The sequence below is a fragment of the Myiozetetes cayanensis genome, unplaced genomic scaffold (genome assembly GCF_022539395.1).
Source record: "Myiozetetes cayanensis isolate MyiCay16 unplaced genomic scaffold, myiCay2020 scf9, whole genome shotgun sequence".
Lineage (NCBI taxonomy): Eukaryota > Metazoa > Chordata > Aves > Passeriformes > Tyrannidae > Myiozetetes > Myiozetetes cayanensis.
Window position 1 is genome coordinate 4,682,084 of NW_026088185.1, and position 16,261 is coordinate 4,698,344.

At 42.0% G+C, this 16,261-nt stretch overlaps 1 protein-coding gene across 1 annotated transcript in view; it reads left to right on the forward strand.

The window, feature by feature from the left end:
- Positions 1-16,261, forward strand: part of CPS1 (carbamoyl-phosphate synthase 1) — an 84,135-nt gene that overhangs the window by 46,310 nt on the left and 21,564 nt on the right. Inside the window, exons 22-28 of the mRNA XM_050340461.1 lie at positions 1,508-1,649; positions 3,394-3,459; positions 4,013-4,076; positions 7,371-7,552; positions 12,671-12,865; positions 13,406-13,473; positions 16,079-16,154. Of these exons, the coding sequence (XP_050196418.1) occupies positions 1,508-1,649; positions 3,394-3,459; positions 4,013-4,076; positions 7,371-7,552; positions 12,671-12,865; positions 13,406-13,473; positions 16,079-16,154 (793 nt within the window). The remainder of the gene's footprint in view (positions 1-1,507; positions 1,650-3,393; positions 3,460-4,012; positions 4,077-7,370; positions 7,553-12,670; positions 12,866-13,405; positions 13,474-16,078; positions 16,155-16,261) is intronic.

The window sequence follows — 16,261 nt, forward strand, 5'->3', positions numbered from 1 at the left end:
CAGAGCTTCTCTGTGCCTAAGCCAGAGTGGAAAGTACAATTCAATGACATTCTTTCATGCTTCAGCTTCCTGACACATTCCAGTAAAGCTGTCTTACCCCTCTTATGCCACTCAAATAAAATAATACTGTCTATTTAAAAATACTGTCAAGCAAAGGACATAATTCAAAGCTCTGATTTAGGAAAATTGCTTGTTTGTTAGTAATTTCCTTTTTCCTGATTCAGAGCTTGCTTGTTCATAAAATATTGATTTATTGGGTAGGCAAGGATGCTCCTGGCAATGAAGATGAAAAGCAGACTGTGCTGATATAAAAATATATAGGCTTTTTATGTTTTTGCAAAAGCTAAGCTTGGAAAAGGTAGCTTAGAAACGAAGGCAGGCAGAAACTATAGGGGCTGTTGGTGGAGTCAAAACAAAGTGGAACAAAGAGTAGGAAAGAAAAGAGTGGAGAGAATAAAGTGAGAATGGAGAAGATGAAAAAAATCAAGAGCAGAATGGATGGGGAGCTGTTGATCTGCAGAGGTGGCAGGGGGAAAGCAATGTGTTTGAAATTAACAATAAAAACTAGGACTCGTGAAAAGCAAAACCAGGAAAACAAGGTGTGGAAGTATTGAGAGACGCTGGTTGCAAATGTGAAATCATAAAAGGTGTCCCTACTTTACCCAGTCTATCCCCCCTCTCCGTTTTCCTCATGTGAGAAGCAGCAATAATGATAGGGAAAAAGATATATTGAGACTGTCAGAAGGAAAAACTCACCTTGTGTGCGAGCCTCTGAAGATCATTTCTACTATGGATCTCTGAAGTCAGAAGCTTTTTCCGAAGACTGGCCGTTTCTGAAGTAAGGCAGAGCATTCTCAACAACAGAAAGACTTGTTTGGGACAAATTGTAGTGTTTTGAGACCAGTTGTCTCCCAGCTTAGCAGGGTTGGGTCACAGTTATGCCTCTGAATGGCTTGTCCCAGAGCTTCAGGATTGTTATGCCTTTGTGTGGAATGGGCAGCTGCAACGAGAGGCAAGACATACGTTAGGATTGATCCAGCCCAGTGTGGTGAGGCCTATATTTTAAAATATAGACTGGGAGGAGGAATGTAAGGAAGATATTAAATTGAAGTTTGAGCATGTAGTTGTAGGGATAATGAATCCAAGAAAGGAATCACTACAGGTCCTCTGTGGAGGCTGACGTGGTAAATGACCATATGATTGTTGTGCATATGGTGAACTTGTACTAGCCTGATGTAGAGTGCTGCCTGGGGTATGATGGACATCATCGTGAGTCACTCATTCCTGCCTCAAAAATGCAGGAAAAGAAAGACTTGACCTCATGGGTGTTTGTGGTGGGTGCCCAGTGCAAAAAAGGTCTTTTATGTATGAGTCTTCTCCCTTTTCTTGCCTTCATGTGCATGATCCTATAGCAACTCTGTGCAGTATAGAGGACACAAGCACTAATGTATCTTACAGGTATTCCTGTAAAGCCTCATGCAGAGTTGTTTTTCTTATTTAATCTCAGTGAAACAGTTCCAGAAGAGACACTGAGAAGAGCCAAACAGATGGGGTTCTCTGACAAACAAATCGGGAAGTGTCTGAGGTTGACTGAAGCCCAGTGCCGTCAGCTCAGACTGAGGAAGAATATAGTGCCTTGGGTGAAACAGGTACGTGTGTGGTCCTGGGGGGGGCTTCCAAGAGTGCAAGGAGCAGGAGACCTCCGTGTCTTTAGAAACTCCTGGCACTGTTAACACCCACAGGAGTTTTGGTGTTGACTAAGAGGATAACACACTTCACCCATGTAGCTGTTCCTTCTGCACTGCAGGCATCAGTGTAAGGCCATGAACATTCCCAAAGAGACTCAGAATATTCTTGTTTCTATTTTGCATGGCTGAGGGGGAAACACAGCTATGGGGCTTCAGGGAAAGGCTGAGAATGTTGGCCCACCATAGTGTGACCACAAAAAGCATACTATGTCTTCTCTTTGGTAATAACTTTTTATAGGCTGTAATTGAACTCTGCTACTGTTATGGGTTCATTTTCTATTCATTGTGATAGCATGAGCCTAATGAGCTGATCTGGTATTCGTTGCAGGGTCACTAGGTGTTCTGCTGCTGCATTTAAGGGTATGTTGGTATTAAACTGCCACCAGCTGGTTTTCTGTCCTTAATGGGGGAAAAAAAACCAACCCAAACTACTGAAAGTTTCTGAAAGAACTTGTCTGTATCCTCAGGCCCAATTCCAGGTGCCAAATCTCCTTCTGTTTCCCAGCTGCTGTTTTTCTTCTGTGGCTCACCTGGCCACAGAAACGTGCCTGGTCTTGCATTGAGTTCTCTCAGCTGCATATGGCACTTCAGTGCTGGATTGATTTGTGTGCCAAGGTACCCTTAATAAGTTCATTCTGCTTGTGTCTGCATGTGTGCCTTCAAAGCATATGTTTCTTCTTGTTCCATGAAGTACGTCACAGTATTAGCTACGGTAATGAGCACCAGACACTTAACAAGGTGCTAATGACATAAGGTCACATTCTCCATTATTCTCAAGAACTGGGACAGCCACTGAGGATTCCTGAAACTGCTTGAAGGTTGGACAGGTTTTTAAATGGTATAGTGTGTAAAATTCGTGTCTGGACTGCTTTAATATTGTTTCCCATTCAGTATTCTGTGTAGAAAATTTTCAGTTGTTCATTCAGGGAACTTCAGCACTTGCTGGTGTCCTGGATGTATATGATGTATAACATGCAATGAGTAGCTGACACAAATAGTCTGTGAACAGCCTAGTAGGAAAATTGTTCTAGGTTCCCTGGCGACTAACCATGTTAGAAATCGTTGAAAATTACATATAAGGGGTGGTTGAAAATCACTCTTGATTTGTGTGCCATTTAATTATCAAAGCACAAGTTATACTGCAACATAAATATGTAGTAACGGTGCTGCTACTCAGCACCATCTCAAAGTGATACTGTGTGCATGTTTGTATTCAGTGTGGGAGTAAGATGGAATCAAGAGTGGGGTGTGAAGATTCCAGATGGCCCTACTAAAAGGGGCAAGAGAGCTGAAGAAATGGAGATCTGTGTAACTAATGCTGCCAAACAAAGTAGAGAACGAGGGCCTTGGTGAGTAGGGAAAGTTCCTGGGCTGTGTAGGTGTTTTACTGAAGAGGTGCAGAGCTGACACTACAGCTTAGTAAGGGATGGTAGAGTGTCATGTTGACTGAACTGCAGGGTCTGGGGGGAAGGTCAGGCATATGCTGCACAGAACAGTTCAGATCACCTTCTTATGAGAGGAAAACAATAGGACAGAAATAGGAGCAGAAAAGTGAAAGAGGGAAAAGAAAAAACCCAAAACACCTGCATGTAGGAGGGATCATGCATTGGCCAAGTCACAATCCCTTGTCTTCTTCCCTGTACAGATTGACACACTGGCAGCAGAATACCCAGCAGTGACTAATTACCTCTACATCACATACAATGGGCAGGTAGGCACCTTGAGAAACAAGTCTCACTGCTGTCTGGTTTGATCTCTCTATGCCACATTATTTCTGGAGATCTTGCAAATGTCTCAGTCTCTGTAGCAATTACTTTGGATGGTGTTACATATAATCCCCTTACAGAAGGCCTGGAAATTCCTCTTGCTCAAATCCCGTTCCGCTGTATTTGGCATTAATGCCCTGTGTTGTTAAGATCCTGTCATGTATCACCTGTACGTGCACAGGTAGGTGCTGGGAATGCTCAGCTCATGTTTCACTAATCTCATCCCAGCATTCATTTTTGTGTGAATGTTCACAGCTCCTTATGGCTGCTCCAACAGCCAAATCAGAGGTGCTGTGTCTTCTTTGGTTTGGGTGCAGCACCACTAATTCCAGGAGAGTTGCACTTGATTTACACTGCAGTAAATGAGATCAGACTTGAGCCCTAAAGGATCAGACTGTTGGATATGAGCTGAGCAACAGAAACTGTTTATTCTGAAAAGCACAGAGTTAAGGTGCTGTGGAGCACATATCCTAATGCCTTTTTGCTCTCCCGTCTCAGGAACATGATGTAAAATTTGATGACTGTGAAGTGATGGTGTTGGGCTGTGGACCGTATCACATAGGTAAATCTTTCTTCCAACTCCTCTGTTCTCCTCGAACCCTCAAGCCTTCTTCAGATATTCTTGTGGTTCATTTGTTCCTCTTCTCATATGGTGACAAAACCCTCCAGAATACAGTGCTCAGGACATCAATTCCTAACACAAGGTTTGCCTTTTATACTTGCTTGGGGACTTCATTTCACACCCTGGAAAAACCAGGAAAATTTTATATACTTTTCACATAATACTTAGTTATAATTTCTACAAAGTTCTGTGGAATTTTTTAGTCTTATTTTTTTCATGTTAAGGTCTTAAGAACCTGATACCTTGTATCAGGAGGAGTTTGTTGCTCCCACACCTATCTTACGTGTTTACTGCCCTCTCATGATGGTGTTACACACTATGCATTTTACAGCTGCAAGTATAGGTGTCTCTGAAAATATTTTGTTCTCTTCAGCTGCTTTTGTATAAGCAATTCTCTGTATGCTGTTTTTTCAACCCACTCAGATCATTATACAGCATAAGAGTTTCTTCATGGCTGTGAGTACTGAGTAGACAGACTGCTGGCTTCTATATATGATGACTTTCACTTTTTCTATTAATGGATCCCTCCAAATAGCTTGCAATTATTGACAAGGAAAAAATTGCTTGTTATTCAGAAGTATTTCTGCTCTGCATCTTGCAAGAAGTGGTGATGGGTTTTGAAAGCTGAAATTGAAAACTCCATCCATTTGTTTTGCTTGGATGGAGAGGTCACGTGCTGCACTCCTGTTGCTGTTTGTAGGACATGTCTTCTTGAACTCAGTTTCCAGCATGAATGTTGAGAGGAGTGAAATCAGAAGGAACACTTCATGATTATGCTTATTTTTCGTGAATGCTTCCTTCAGTCAATGTGCTGTGTGGCATGGTTATAAAAGAGATGAAAAAGATGTTAGTGTTCTTTCATAATTAAATTGAATGTATGTGAATCCATTGTGCAATGACCACCTCATTGTTTAGATTAGCCATGCAGATCTGGTTTTGGTCTCACCTGCTCTGTAGCTTTAGTTAGATCAACACCCTCATTGAAAGAAGTTGCAATTAAATAGAGACTGCTAAAGGAAGCCATTACTTGTGCCTCTAAATGACTTTTTCCTAGGTGCAATAGCCAAGTTGATTTCTTTTTTTTTTTTCCTCTCTGGTTATCCTTTTAAGGCAAGTGAGCAGAGTGCTCCTCCTCTATGCTCTCAGAATTGTAATCAGCATTCAGTGGGATCAACTTACTGCTCCCTGCCAGGTCAGAAAGGGCTAAATGATTTGGATGGAAGTTAAACATGTGACATTATTTCTATTTCCTTTGTGAAAACTGAGTTTTAGATTAAAAAAACCCCAGTGTTATGTATCTTATTTTAAAATATCCTGAAATATATTGCAGGAAAATCTTGAATATGTTTACACTTTTGCAAAATAAAAATATTTAGGGGAAATGTGAAGCCATTTCAACTCATGCTGTGTTCTGTGTTTAAAAAGAAAATTGTCCAAACTGAAGTGTATTGTTTTGAGGTTTCTTGTTAACTGATATGCCAGATAGAAACATAATGTGAATCAGTGCAATTACACACTCTTGAACTTCAGTCTTTCACCTTTCCTTCACGTGTGAAGCTTCTCGCTCCCAGAGAGCCTGAGCTGCAGTAAGTGACCTGTGCTCCATGAGGTGTTGCTCAGGTATTCAAGAGTGATCCTTGCTCTTCACCTGCTGCCAGGAAGGAAGGGATCAACTGTCCTGAGAGGGGATTTGTTTGTGTGAATCAGCCCTGAAAGCAGTATAAATATATTCCATTACCTGCCTGGATCAGTAGAGTGCTCTGTAGATTTTAAGGTGTACACATTTTAATGTGATTGAAACCTGAAAGTGAGTTCAAAAACATACCTGTTTTGATGTAGTCATTATCTTCTGAGGAGCAGTGTCTGTTTATGTTACAACAATCATTACTAGTAGTACTATTTATTTCCTGTCTTCCCTTTTCCCATGTTTGGACATGACCATCACTGGATGTGCTTGGAATACATGTAGAGGTGTTCAGCTGTTTTCCCAGGCTGTATCTGAAGCAGTCAGATGGGGCCTGCAGATGACCATTGTGTTCCAAAGTTGAGGTTTCCTATGCATATAAAAGTACCTGAGTAATGGAAGGGGAATACAAAAAGTGTACAAGCATCCAGTGTCCCTTCTGGGAAACATCCAGTTTCAGATTTTATTTTCTCTCTTTTCTGTGGGGCTTTAGCTGAGGCTTAGACATGTTTTGAGGTTCTTGTTTGCCAGAAGTATGGAAACAACTTGTGTACCTGTGAGTGAGTGACCTGTGCCAGTCGTCTCTTTTATGACTAGGTAGTGGAGGCAGCAATTAAACACACAGCCTGAATTTCCAATGTATGTTGTGACACAATTATATATAAAAAGAATATCAGCGGTTAATGATCATGTAATGCCTGTGAATGCAGCATGATGAGGCCAGAGTTTTCTTGTAGACACTAAACGTAACCATTTAATGCTGTTCTTTAATATGCATTGTTCTTTGTTTATGTTACCCCTCTTAGATGTTTGAACGTAGAAATTTATAGGGTAGCAGCTGTTCACACAAGTCTTGATTCCAGTGTTCCCTGAAGCCACAGCATTGCCCTAGTCACAAGTGCTGCACCTGCCCAAGTTTAATCACTAAGTCCTGGTGCTCGCCCATGCACCGGGTGATTCCCTTTGAGCCTCTTGCCTTTCGAGGTCACCACAGTGAGGTGGCTTAGTCAGGGTTCAGGACGGTAGGACATGCTGCCCCACAGTGCTGTCAGTGGTCACTGTGGCTTTAAACTAAAGTAAAAGAATCGCAGAGTTGCTCTGGAGGTGTTGTTCTACCAACCTACCTTACCTAGAGTCAGTGCACAGGAAAGTCAAAGCCATTGTGCTGTAATTTTTCTGTTGTTGCTTTAGCCATACTCTGTTCTTCTGGAAGGTAAAAACCACTTTAGTCTTCTGTTCTTTACACTACATCTGTAAAAAATGCTTTTTCCCTTTTTTTTTTTCCTTTTTTTCCCCTTTTTTCACTTTTTCCGGTTTTGCCCTTTTTTCCCCTTTATTTTCCCCTTTTTCTACCCCAGTTTTTTTCCCCGTTTTTCCCCTGTTTTTCCCCCATTTCCCCCCATTTTTTCCCCCCAGTTTTTTCCCCCCTATTTTTTCCCCTGTTTATTTCCCATTTTTCCTTTTTTTTCCCCTTTAGTGCTGAGAACTTCTCTTTATGTTTTCTTCCCTGCATCCTTTGTTTCCTTGCCCACTTTTCTGTCTCCTGTCAGGCAGCAGCGTGGAGTTTGATTGGTGTGCTGTTTCCAGTATCCGCACGCTGCGTCGGCTTGGCAACAGGACCGTCGTCGTGAATTGCAACCCGGAGACAGTAAGCACAGATTTTGATGAGTGTGACAGACTGTACTTTGAGGAGCTGTCACTGGAAAGGATCTTGGACATCTACCAATATGAGGTAAAGAAAAACAGAAGGTCTATAAAAAGCCATGAAGCAACCTAAACTTTTCAAATTTCTTGTCGCTAGCTAGCTCTGGCAGAGCAGCTGGTGACAAGGGGAGAGAACTTGCTCCTGAAAGCTCTTTGGTTTGGATCCCATTGTTGCATTTTACACACTGTTAATGTTCCTAGCAGACTGCTCAGTAAGGAATGCCAGATAAATGTTAAATTATTTTGCAAGATGCCATATTGTGCAGTATTTGCATGCAGATTTAATTTGCTGCAGTCATTTATTGCACAAATTGTTCTATCCTTGTGGTGCTGTGCTTTAGTAGTTAGGCATACCCTTGACTTGAAGTCCTTGCAGTCTTGGCCTTGCAGTACAGTGGCAGTGTTGTGGATGTGGTCTGGCATACAGGCAGGAAGATCAGGAAGGGGCATTGGAATTGCCATCAAACCAAAACATGTTGCAGCTAATCCAAAGATTGTACTGCTATCTTAGGGATTTTCAAGTGTTCAGAAGTGCTAATCTAAGAGATGGAGAAGAGTCTCAGACAAATTTGGTACTTAAAGTATATATAATATAAACAGTTGGCCCTAATATGGAAAATATTGGTTTCTAATCAGAACTCAAATCTCAGACTCGAGGTTCTGTTCTTCAGCCATTTGCAAAATACTGGCTAGGAGCATTTTTAGATTGTGTGTTCATGCTTTCCTATTTGTACATGTTGTTTTACCTCTTCTATAAATTTTTGTGAAAACAGATTACTGTTGGAAAACATAGATTTAGGGCAGGCTCTCTGGACTCAAAGGCTGATTTTTTTAATGCTTTAGGATTATGCATGAGGCTCAGCTCTAAAAGCATTGAACTCTTATTTACTTAACAGAACTGAACTTCTGAGCTTGGGGCGTGGAGCAAACTGGTGTGACAGTTTGTCAGACAAGTTCCACTGATGAAACACAGCATCTAATTACTGCAGGATCAAAGAGAAGGTAGATACAGGTGATGAGGCAGCAACGGCTCATTTCAACACGGAGTGCTAGTAATTAGCAGGTTGGGTGAGAAAAATGTGTGAAAAGAATAATGCATATATACTGAAACTTGCATTATCCTGCTTGTCACGGCAAGGTTGGCAAGTTTGATGGGAGGTGGTGCAGATCTCAAGGTCTAATAGCAGCATTCTGTGGTACCCAGACCTAAAGGGGTAGGACACTGTTGGCAATTTCCCCAGCTCAACCAGCCATGCTCGTAAACTGGACTGTGCTTATGCTTCTGGACATGCTTTTAGCCTGTCCTGCTTGTGAAGTAAACCAAAAAGTGATTGTGAGAGGAGAGAGGGTAGGGAAAAGACAGCAGGAACTGAGGTGGTGAGAATAAAAAGGGGGATAAGAGAGATGGTAAAAGTGTTTGCAGAGGTTTTTGCTACTGTGGCTTGGGTATGAAAACAACTTGTTTGATGTTTGCTCTGAGAGTGTTAAAGTCATCAGTATTTGAGCCTAAACATCCAAAATCAGGGTTGTGCTGTTTAATAATTCCCAAGATGAGTAGTAAATACTCAGCTGTTTTAGAACACTTTTCTTCAGTAGCAACTAAAAGAAATGGTGTCATTATGTCTAATTTAGAAGTAGGGAAACTGAGTCTGAGGAATAGATTAGCCTGCACAGAGTCATGCAAAAGGCCATGGGCAGACCTAGGGACAGAGCCCAGACCTCCAGCACAATGTAGTCTAAGTTGTATTATTTGTTATATGTCATTTCTTTTTAAAAAAATGAGTGAGCCGAATGCTAATATCCTGTTAACAAAATAATTCCTCAGGCAAATGCAGTTGGAAGTCAGTCTCTAAAGAAACTATCAAGTTAAAATTAATCTGATTCTGAGATCCTTCACCAATCCTGCAAGACAGCCGTCTCTCCCAGCTTCATATGCAAAGCATGAATAGTGCCATGATTTCAGACTGTTCGTTTAACCTCTCCTGCTCATTGGCCTCTTATGAGGCAATGAACTGTGGCAAATACTTTGAAAAGTCCTGGATTGCTGGCAGACTGTAGGTAAAACCCTCAGCAAACACTGGGCACACCCCTGTGCCCTCAGTAGAGATGATTCATCAGCTCCCTAAATGTAGTTAGGATTAGCAACAAAATTTGGGTAACTGTTAAGCTCAAACAAATAGGTGCACTGACTGTCCCAGTTTTAGTGATTAGACAAATGAGGCTGCATTGAGAAGCAAGGTTACCAGCAAAACTGAGGCAGCTTGAACCTGCCTACCAAGAGATGCTCACAGCTTCACACAGGGATGTGCTCAGCTGTCCCTCCTTTCTCTCTTTTGTGTCCTCTTTTACCTCTAATTGACATTCACATCTGCTCTGACTCACCAGAGACTGAGCTGTGCATTGGAGCAGAGTTTAATTTACTGTCAACATGCAGTTAGGTGGTAGTCTGTGAGGACAATAATTTAAAAAAAAATAAAATCCCTTCCTTCAGATTTATTGGCTTTTTGTTTCCGGAGATGTTCCCTCTTAGTTTTAATATCTACCTGCTTGAGGGCCTCTACCGATTCTTTTTCAGTTTCTAAAATAATCCTGAAACAATTCATGAAACTAAAGGAGGCTCTTAGGTACAATTTTAATGGTCTAATTTGTTTTCAAACTCAGGGAAAAAGAAAACCCAACTCTATTACTAATGACATAAAACCAGTGTAGTAATAAAAAGAGTGATTTTTGTCATAAAGGAAATAATAATTCCCTCTAGGCTTCTTTCACTAGATTATGTATTGCATATATTTTAAAGATATCTAATGGCAAGGATGTTATTCAATTTCTTTATAATTAAAATATGTCTGATGATAGAGTGGTATGCAGTGGCTTCTCTTTCTGTCTGCCCACATTCTCAGTGGAGCAGTCCTGTTCCCTGGCAGGACAGTGGCTGCTCTTTGGGCAGGAAAATCTTTTGGGAAACAGCAGCAGAATTGTAAAAGAAGAAGTGAGCAGCAGCTAGGTTCAATTTATGGTTCTTTTTGAGTAAAAATAAGTCTATGATTCTTTGCTATCTGCTTGAATAAGCCATCTCCTCTGTCTCCTTAGGGCTAGAGTCCATAATGCCATCCCAACTTTGATGTAGGCAGCCTTTGAATTTTAGAGGCTCAGTAACTAGTATTGTTTTAAAGGAAGAAATAAGCAGCAGCTGAGGAGAAGCTGTTAGCTGGGACATTCACATTTCAAACATGCTGAGGATAGATTAAGATGTTGGTTACCTTGGTAGCAAAAGTAGGCCAACTTGTTATCCTACAGGAACCCCTCCAAGCTGCAAGAAGGAGTTTGCTTATTCTCTGTCTGGTTCTCATCCATGTGGGATGTTAAGAGGCCCAGGGACTAGGGTGAATTAGTCTGTTTTGGGTGGGTCTGGAAGCATTAAGAAACAGATTTCTTTTACAAGTTGGAGATGCTGATCTCTAATGTCATGAGACAGCCCTGTGTGGGCACAAAACAGCCTCTGTTCTTGCTCCACCCTCTACTAATGAGGCATTTTTCACTGCCTGTCCTGAGCTCTCTCAGATGGTTGCTGTTGGCCAGCAGCAGCATGTCATCCCAGCAGTGGGGGATGACTGCATGGGGAAGAGGAAAAAAAACCATCTCCAACATTGTGTATTAGCCTCCTAAGCAAATAATAATCTTGTAGACTTTGTGATAAAAAGTGCCATTTAACTGCCAGCCTTTTTTTAGTAGATTTTTATTATGGTAGGAAATTAACTACATCAGAGTTAAGTGGGGCTTGTCCTAGCATTATCATCTATTTTTTTGCATTCACTTGTAGTCCATCCTGCTCTCAGCTTACAGACTTGTCACTCCAAATCTTTTTAAATCCCTGATGAAGGGGTTCCTCTTCCAGGAAGGCCAGTAGGGCTGCCCTCCTTCAGGAAAAACACACTTATTAATTGAAAGAACATCGTTCCTCTCTCTTGTAGAGCCAAACTGTGGATCACTTGATTTATGTTCTTCATTTGTTAGAAGTGGGTAAAACTGTAAAACACATTTGGTTCAAAAGAGCCTTCACAGCAGCTGTACTGTGGGCCAGATTCTCCTTTGGGCAAAGTTTTGCCACCTTTAATTTAGCAGTAAGGTGCCCATTATTTAATTACCCTCAATTATTACACAGTCTAAACACAATTCATATCCTCATAGTTGTTGCAGGTACTCTAAGGCCTTTTTTTGCTATTGTAAATTTTCACACCTGACTATACTGTACTTGAAAGCATTAGGAGTTCTATGGAAAAAAAGAAGTCCATATTTGCATCTGAAGGAGGATCTGTGTTTGCCAGCAAGCTCAGTTGTGTTGTTATTTACTCTTTATTATTTCCTCACTTAAAATGTGATGGCTGCCCAGTGACAGACATGGAATGCCCAACGTGTCTGGAGGATGCTGTGCCACTTGCTCCACCTCAGCTGCCTCTGGAATTAAAGTGCTTACAAATAACCTGTGTGGAAGTGAGAACATATGACAGTTTGCTGAAATACTGGTTACTGTCAAGGGCACTACCAGAAATGAGGAGCTAGTCAGAAATGAGGAGCATGGATTAAAATAAAGGGCTAAGTGTGTCCAGAGTAATCCACCCTCACATACTGTCTGATGTGTTGGGCTCTGTTGAACTAAACTCTGCTTAGCTTTGTTACACTCCTCAGAGATTGGCGTCTGGGGCTAGGAAAGGTGGTTTGCTTAGTAAATAGCAGTGCTGGCAGAAAAAAAGCCCATAAATTCCAGTTGTTTGCTGTTGCCTCACTTCTGGAGGTTACTATCTTGCAACTCTCCTCTCCTTTAATGGTTTAAAACCATTCCCCCTTGTCCTATCTATCTGCCCATGTAAAAAGTCATTCTACCTTTTTCTTATAAGTTCCCTTTAAGTACTGGTGGTCGCAGTAAGGTCTCCCTGGATCTTCTCTTCTCGAGGCTGAACAACCCCAGCTCTCCCAGCCTGTCTTTGTGGGAGAGGTGCTCCAGCCCTCTTCCTTCTTGTTGTCCCTATGCTCTGTCTTTATTCACAGCAATCTGACAAGACACATGATCTAAGTACTGGATTCCTGTTTGTAACAGCTCTTACTATTTAACTTGGACATGACCGTGCTCCTTTCTGTCTGCTGACAGGGATGCAGTGGCTGCATTATTTCTGTAGGAGGGCAGATTCCCAATAATTTGGCAGTGCCGCTTCACCAGAGTGGAGTGAAGATCCTTGGCACAAATCCTCTGCAGATTGACCAGGCAGAAGATCGCTCCATATTCTCAGCTGTTCTGGATGAGCTGCATGTGGCCCAGGCTCCCTGGAAGGCGGTCAGCACACTGGTAAGTTGGTATGTGCGTCTGGGAAATGATGAAGAAGCTGGGGTTTGGTATCTGCATTTGCTCGGGAGGGACTGACTCACTGATGCATTTCAAGATTCCAGAGTTATTTAACAGTTTTTTACTGCCAGTGTCGAAGAACTTTTTGGTCCCTGTAAAGCAATGCTGCAGCAGCGCTCAGAGTGGATGGAGACTGGAAGGGAAGTGTCTTTAAATCACCTTTACACAACCTGGGGTATATACCCAGCAGAAGTCAGCACTACTGTCAGGCTAGTCTAATCTATCCTGCTGGCCTTGAGAACTGCTCTAGCAAGTGGAGTTTGCAAAGGAATAGAGGTGTCTTGGGACTGCTTTTTTTTCCTGGTGAAGCTCTATGGACAGGGAAGGTCTGAAGGTACCAACTCTGGAACCAGGCCACAGTCCCTGACTTCTTCCCCCACCATCTTACTGGCTAATACAGTGCAAATGCAGTTAGTGTTGAAATTTTGGTATGACTTTACAATATTTTCTTGCTCACAGCGTGTTTTTCCTCCCTTTCTTTAGAGAGACGCAGTTGAATTTGCAAGCTCAGTAAATTACCCGTGTTTGCTGAGGCCCTCCTATGTTCTGAGGTAAGGCTCAGCCATCAGAGCTCAGCAGGGTAGGGTATGAACTCCAAAGGCCTCTTTGAGACAAGGGTGAGTAATCTCAGGGGTGTGTGGAAAGCTCTGTGCTAGGTGTACATGGCATAAAGCTGCCCATGCGACAATCAATAAAGTAAGCCAACGGATCCCTTAAGTCCATCAGGCATAGATCAAAGGTGTATCATAATCATAAGAAGGTCTGTTTAGCTGTATTACCTTTTTCATATCTTAAGGTCAAACCCACGAACCATCTGGGATATATAATTTTTAAGGTTCCTGAGACTGTTACCTGTACAGTTAAATCAGAAGATTGTTTGCCACCAGGAAAACCAGAAGGGAACATACTGAGGCCATTTACTGGGATTGGCATCTGTTTTCAGAAAATGGCAGTGCTTCTTATCTGCCAAGCTTCTCCACTTGCAGGCATGTTTTATGTCCCTACGTGGTGGCAACTGCTTCTTATTGTGAGGTAAACATACACATATATTCTTCCTAAGAGTGCCAAGGCAGTGGAAGGATTAAAAAAAAGGTTTATTTCAGAAGCAAGGACCACTTTTTTGAGATGCTGCATGCATCGGGCATTCAGGGGAAAAGGCCAGCTCCTGTCCCGTCAGGGCCCTTTTTGTCCTCTCTGTTTCTCCCTAACCTTCCCAAGGCCTTGGTATGTGTCTGTTAAGGCTCTCTCTGTTTTCTCACGTGCCAGAGAGCAAGGTTGAGAACTCTTGCTATGCAGAGGAGGGGAGGAAAGCGTTGAAACTGCCTTTGAGAAAGAGTTAACATTTAGGCAGAAAACCTTCCTAGCAAAAACCGAGTTCTAACACTCCGTTACAAATCCTTCTGGGAATGTATCAACTCCTACATCATTAAACAGACGTTGTGTGGAGCCTCACATTTCTAACAGTTAGACTTTTTGAGGAAGTTACACCAGTGTGTACACAAAGCAAACTCACACGTTCTGCATGTTCAGTCTTCGAGGAGTTTCTTCATAGCTGGATGACAGCACAGGGAGGCAGTTTGCTGGGCACAATTTACAAGTGAAAATAAATTGAACACTGGATCCTTTTCCATATGAAAAAGACACACATATCAAAATGAAGAGGTACAATATCAATTTTTTGGGGGGAGGAGGGGCAAACACACTTTTTATTTAAAAAGAAGGAAAGGAGAAGGATTTCTTGTATCTCCAAACCTCAAGGAAATATTCTTTAGAAGAGACTACTGAATGTGACTTTTCTATCTGGTTTCTAAAGCTTGCAGTAGGGTTGCAAGGAAAGTTAGAAAACAGACCTCAGGTCAGGAGTATAAGTTAAAAACTGCTCCTAATGTAACTCTACAGATTTTTACGGAACACTTATTTTAGCTATTGTTTCCATCTGTATTAAATCCATTATAGACCCTTTCCATGTTAATATTTGCTAAAGGGTGTCTGTCCAGGTTAGAAGGAATTCAGGGAGAAAGATAAAATTAGAGGATGTAAAACTTGAGGAACCAGAGAGTGAAAAGCCTGTGTTCTGTTTGTCCTCTGTTTGTAGAGCAGCAATGGGTCCACAGCTAGACTTCTTTATCCTTTGAGCAGATATGACCTTTAATATTTGCCAGTTTCCTTGGAAGACCAAATGCATTTCCCCAGCAGTTATGTACTGTGTGCACCAGGTCACATCCCCAGCAGTGTTACTGACATAAGGTCCATAGATTTAATTGAACTCTCTTGATTTACATCAACTGAAGAGGTAGTCCAGTAAATATAATCACTAAGGTACTTGTTTCTATTTATCTTAGGGTAAAGTGACTGATTTTGTGGGAGATGTCCTTGTTCCACTTTTCCCTGCAGCCTCTGTGTGGTGCCCATCAAAGCAAAGGGAAAGCTGTGCACCAGTGGTAGAAATGGCCAACGTAACATCTTTTTTATAAGATTGTTGTCTTTAGAAGGCACCTGAATCACTGACTCTGGACCCATGTTCTCCCAGATCCCCCTTTCAGATGCTACTGAGAGCTACATCTCAAATGTAGATACCAGATTACAGTGTCTGCATCTACTGTGCCTCTCCCTTAAGGAATAAGACCTTAGGGGAGGAATACAGTGAAATGGCCAGGAAAGAACAGCCTGGTTTTTGTCTGGATTTACCTTGTCACAGCCATCACCAGTGACCTGTGCATTCCTCATTTCATCTGTCACTGAGGAGAAATTGGGCTAAAGTGAAAAAAGTTTCTTTTTTACCTGATCTCACAGCTAACCTGCCCCATGGAGAAAGTCTGGACCTTAATGGAGCTGTCTGGCTCAGCCATCTCCCTCAGCTAAGGGGAAGGTTCAAAGGCTTGACTCAGGAAGGGGATTTGTCAGCAGTGCTAAGGCTACTCAACCACGGTTCTTCACTTGATTCTCCATTATGGTTCTGAGGTCTCCTGTCTTCTCTGGGAAGTATAATGGAGGGTCATTAGGTACCATCTCTGCCTCTCTTTCAATCAAGATGGAGTAAGTAGCTTGAGTCAGGAGCTTCCTTGGCTAGTCTCTGATTGGCAATCCTGTGCTGTGGTGCCTGACACTGGTCACAGTGGAAGCTGACCTGATTTGTTTTCTTCTCTGGTCTCACAGTGGGTCTGCAATGAATGTGGTATTCACTGAGGAGGAAATGAAGAAGTTGTTAGCAGAAGCCAGCAGAGTCTCTCAGGTACCGGTCTTCGTGCTGCCACTGCTTTTTCTTTTTGTGTTTGCTCTACTTGTTTCTTCTTTACTGTGTTTTCCATCTCTTTGTTTCTTTATAGTATCTTCCTTACT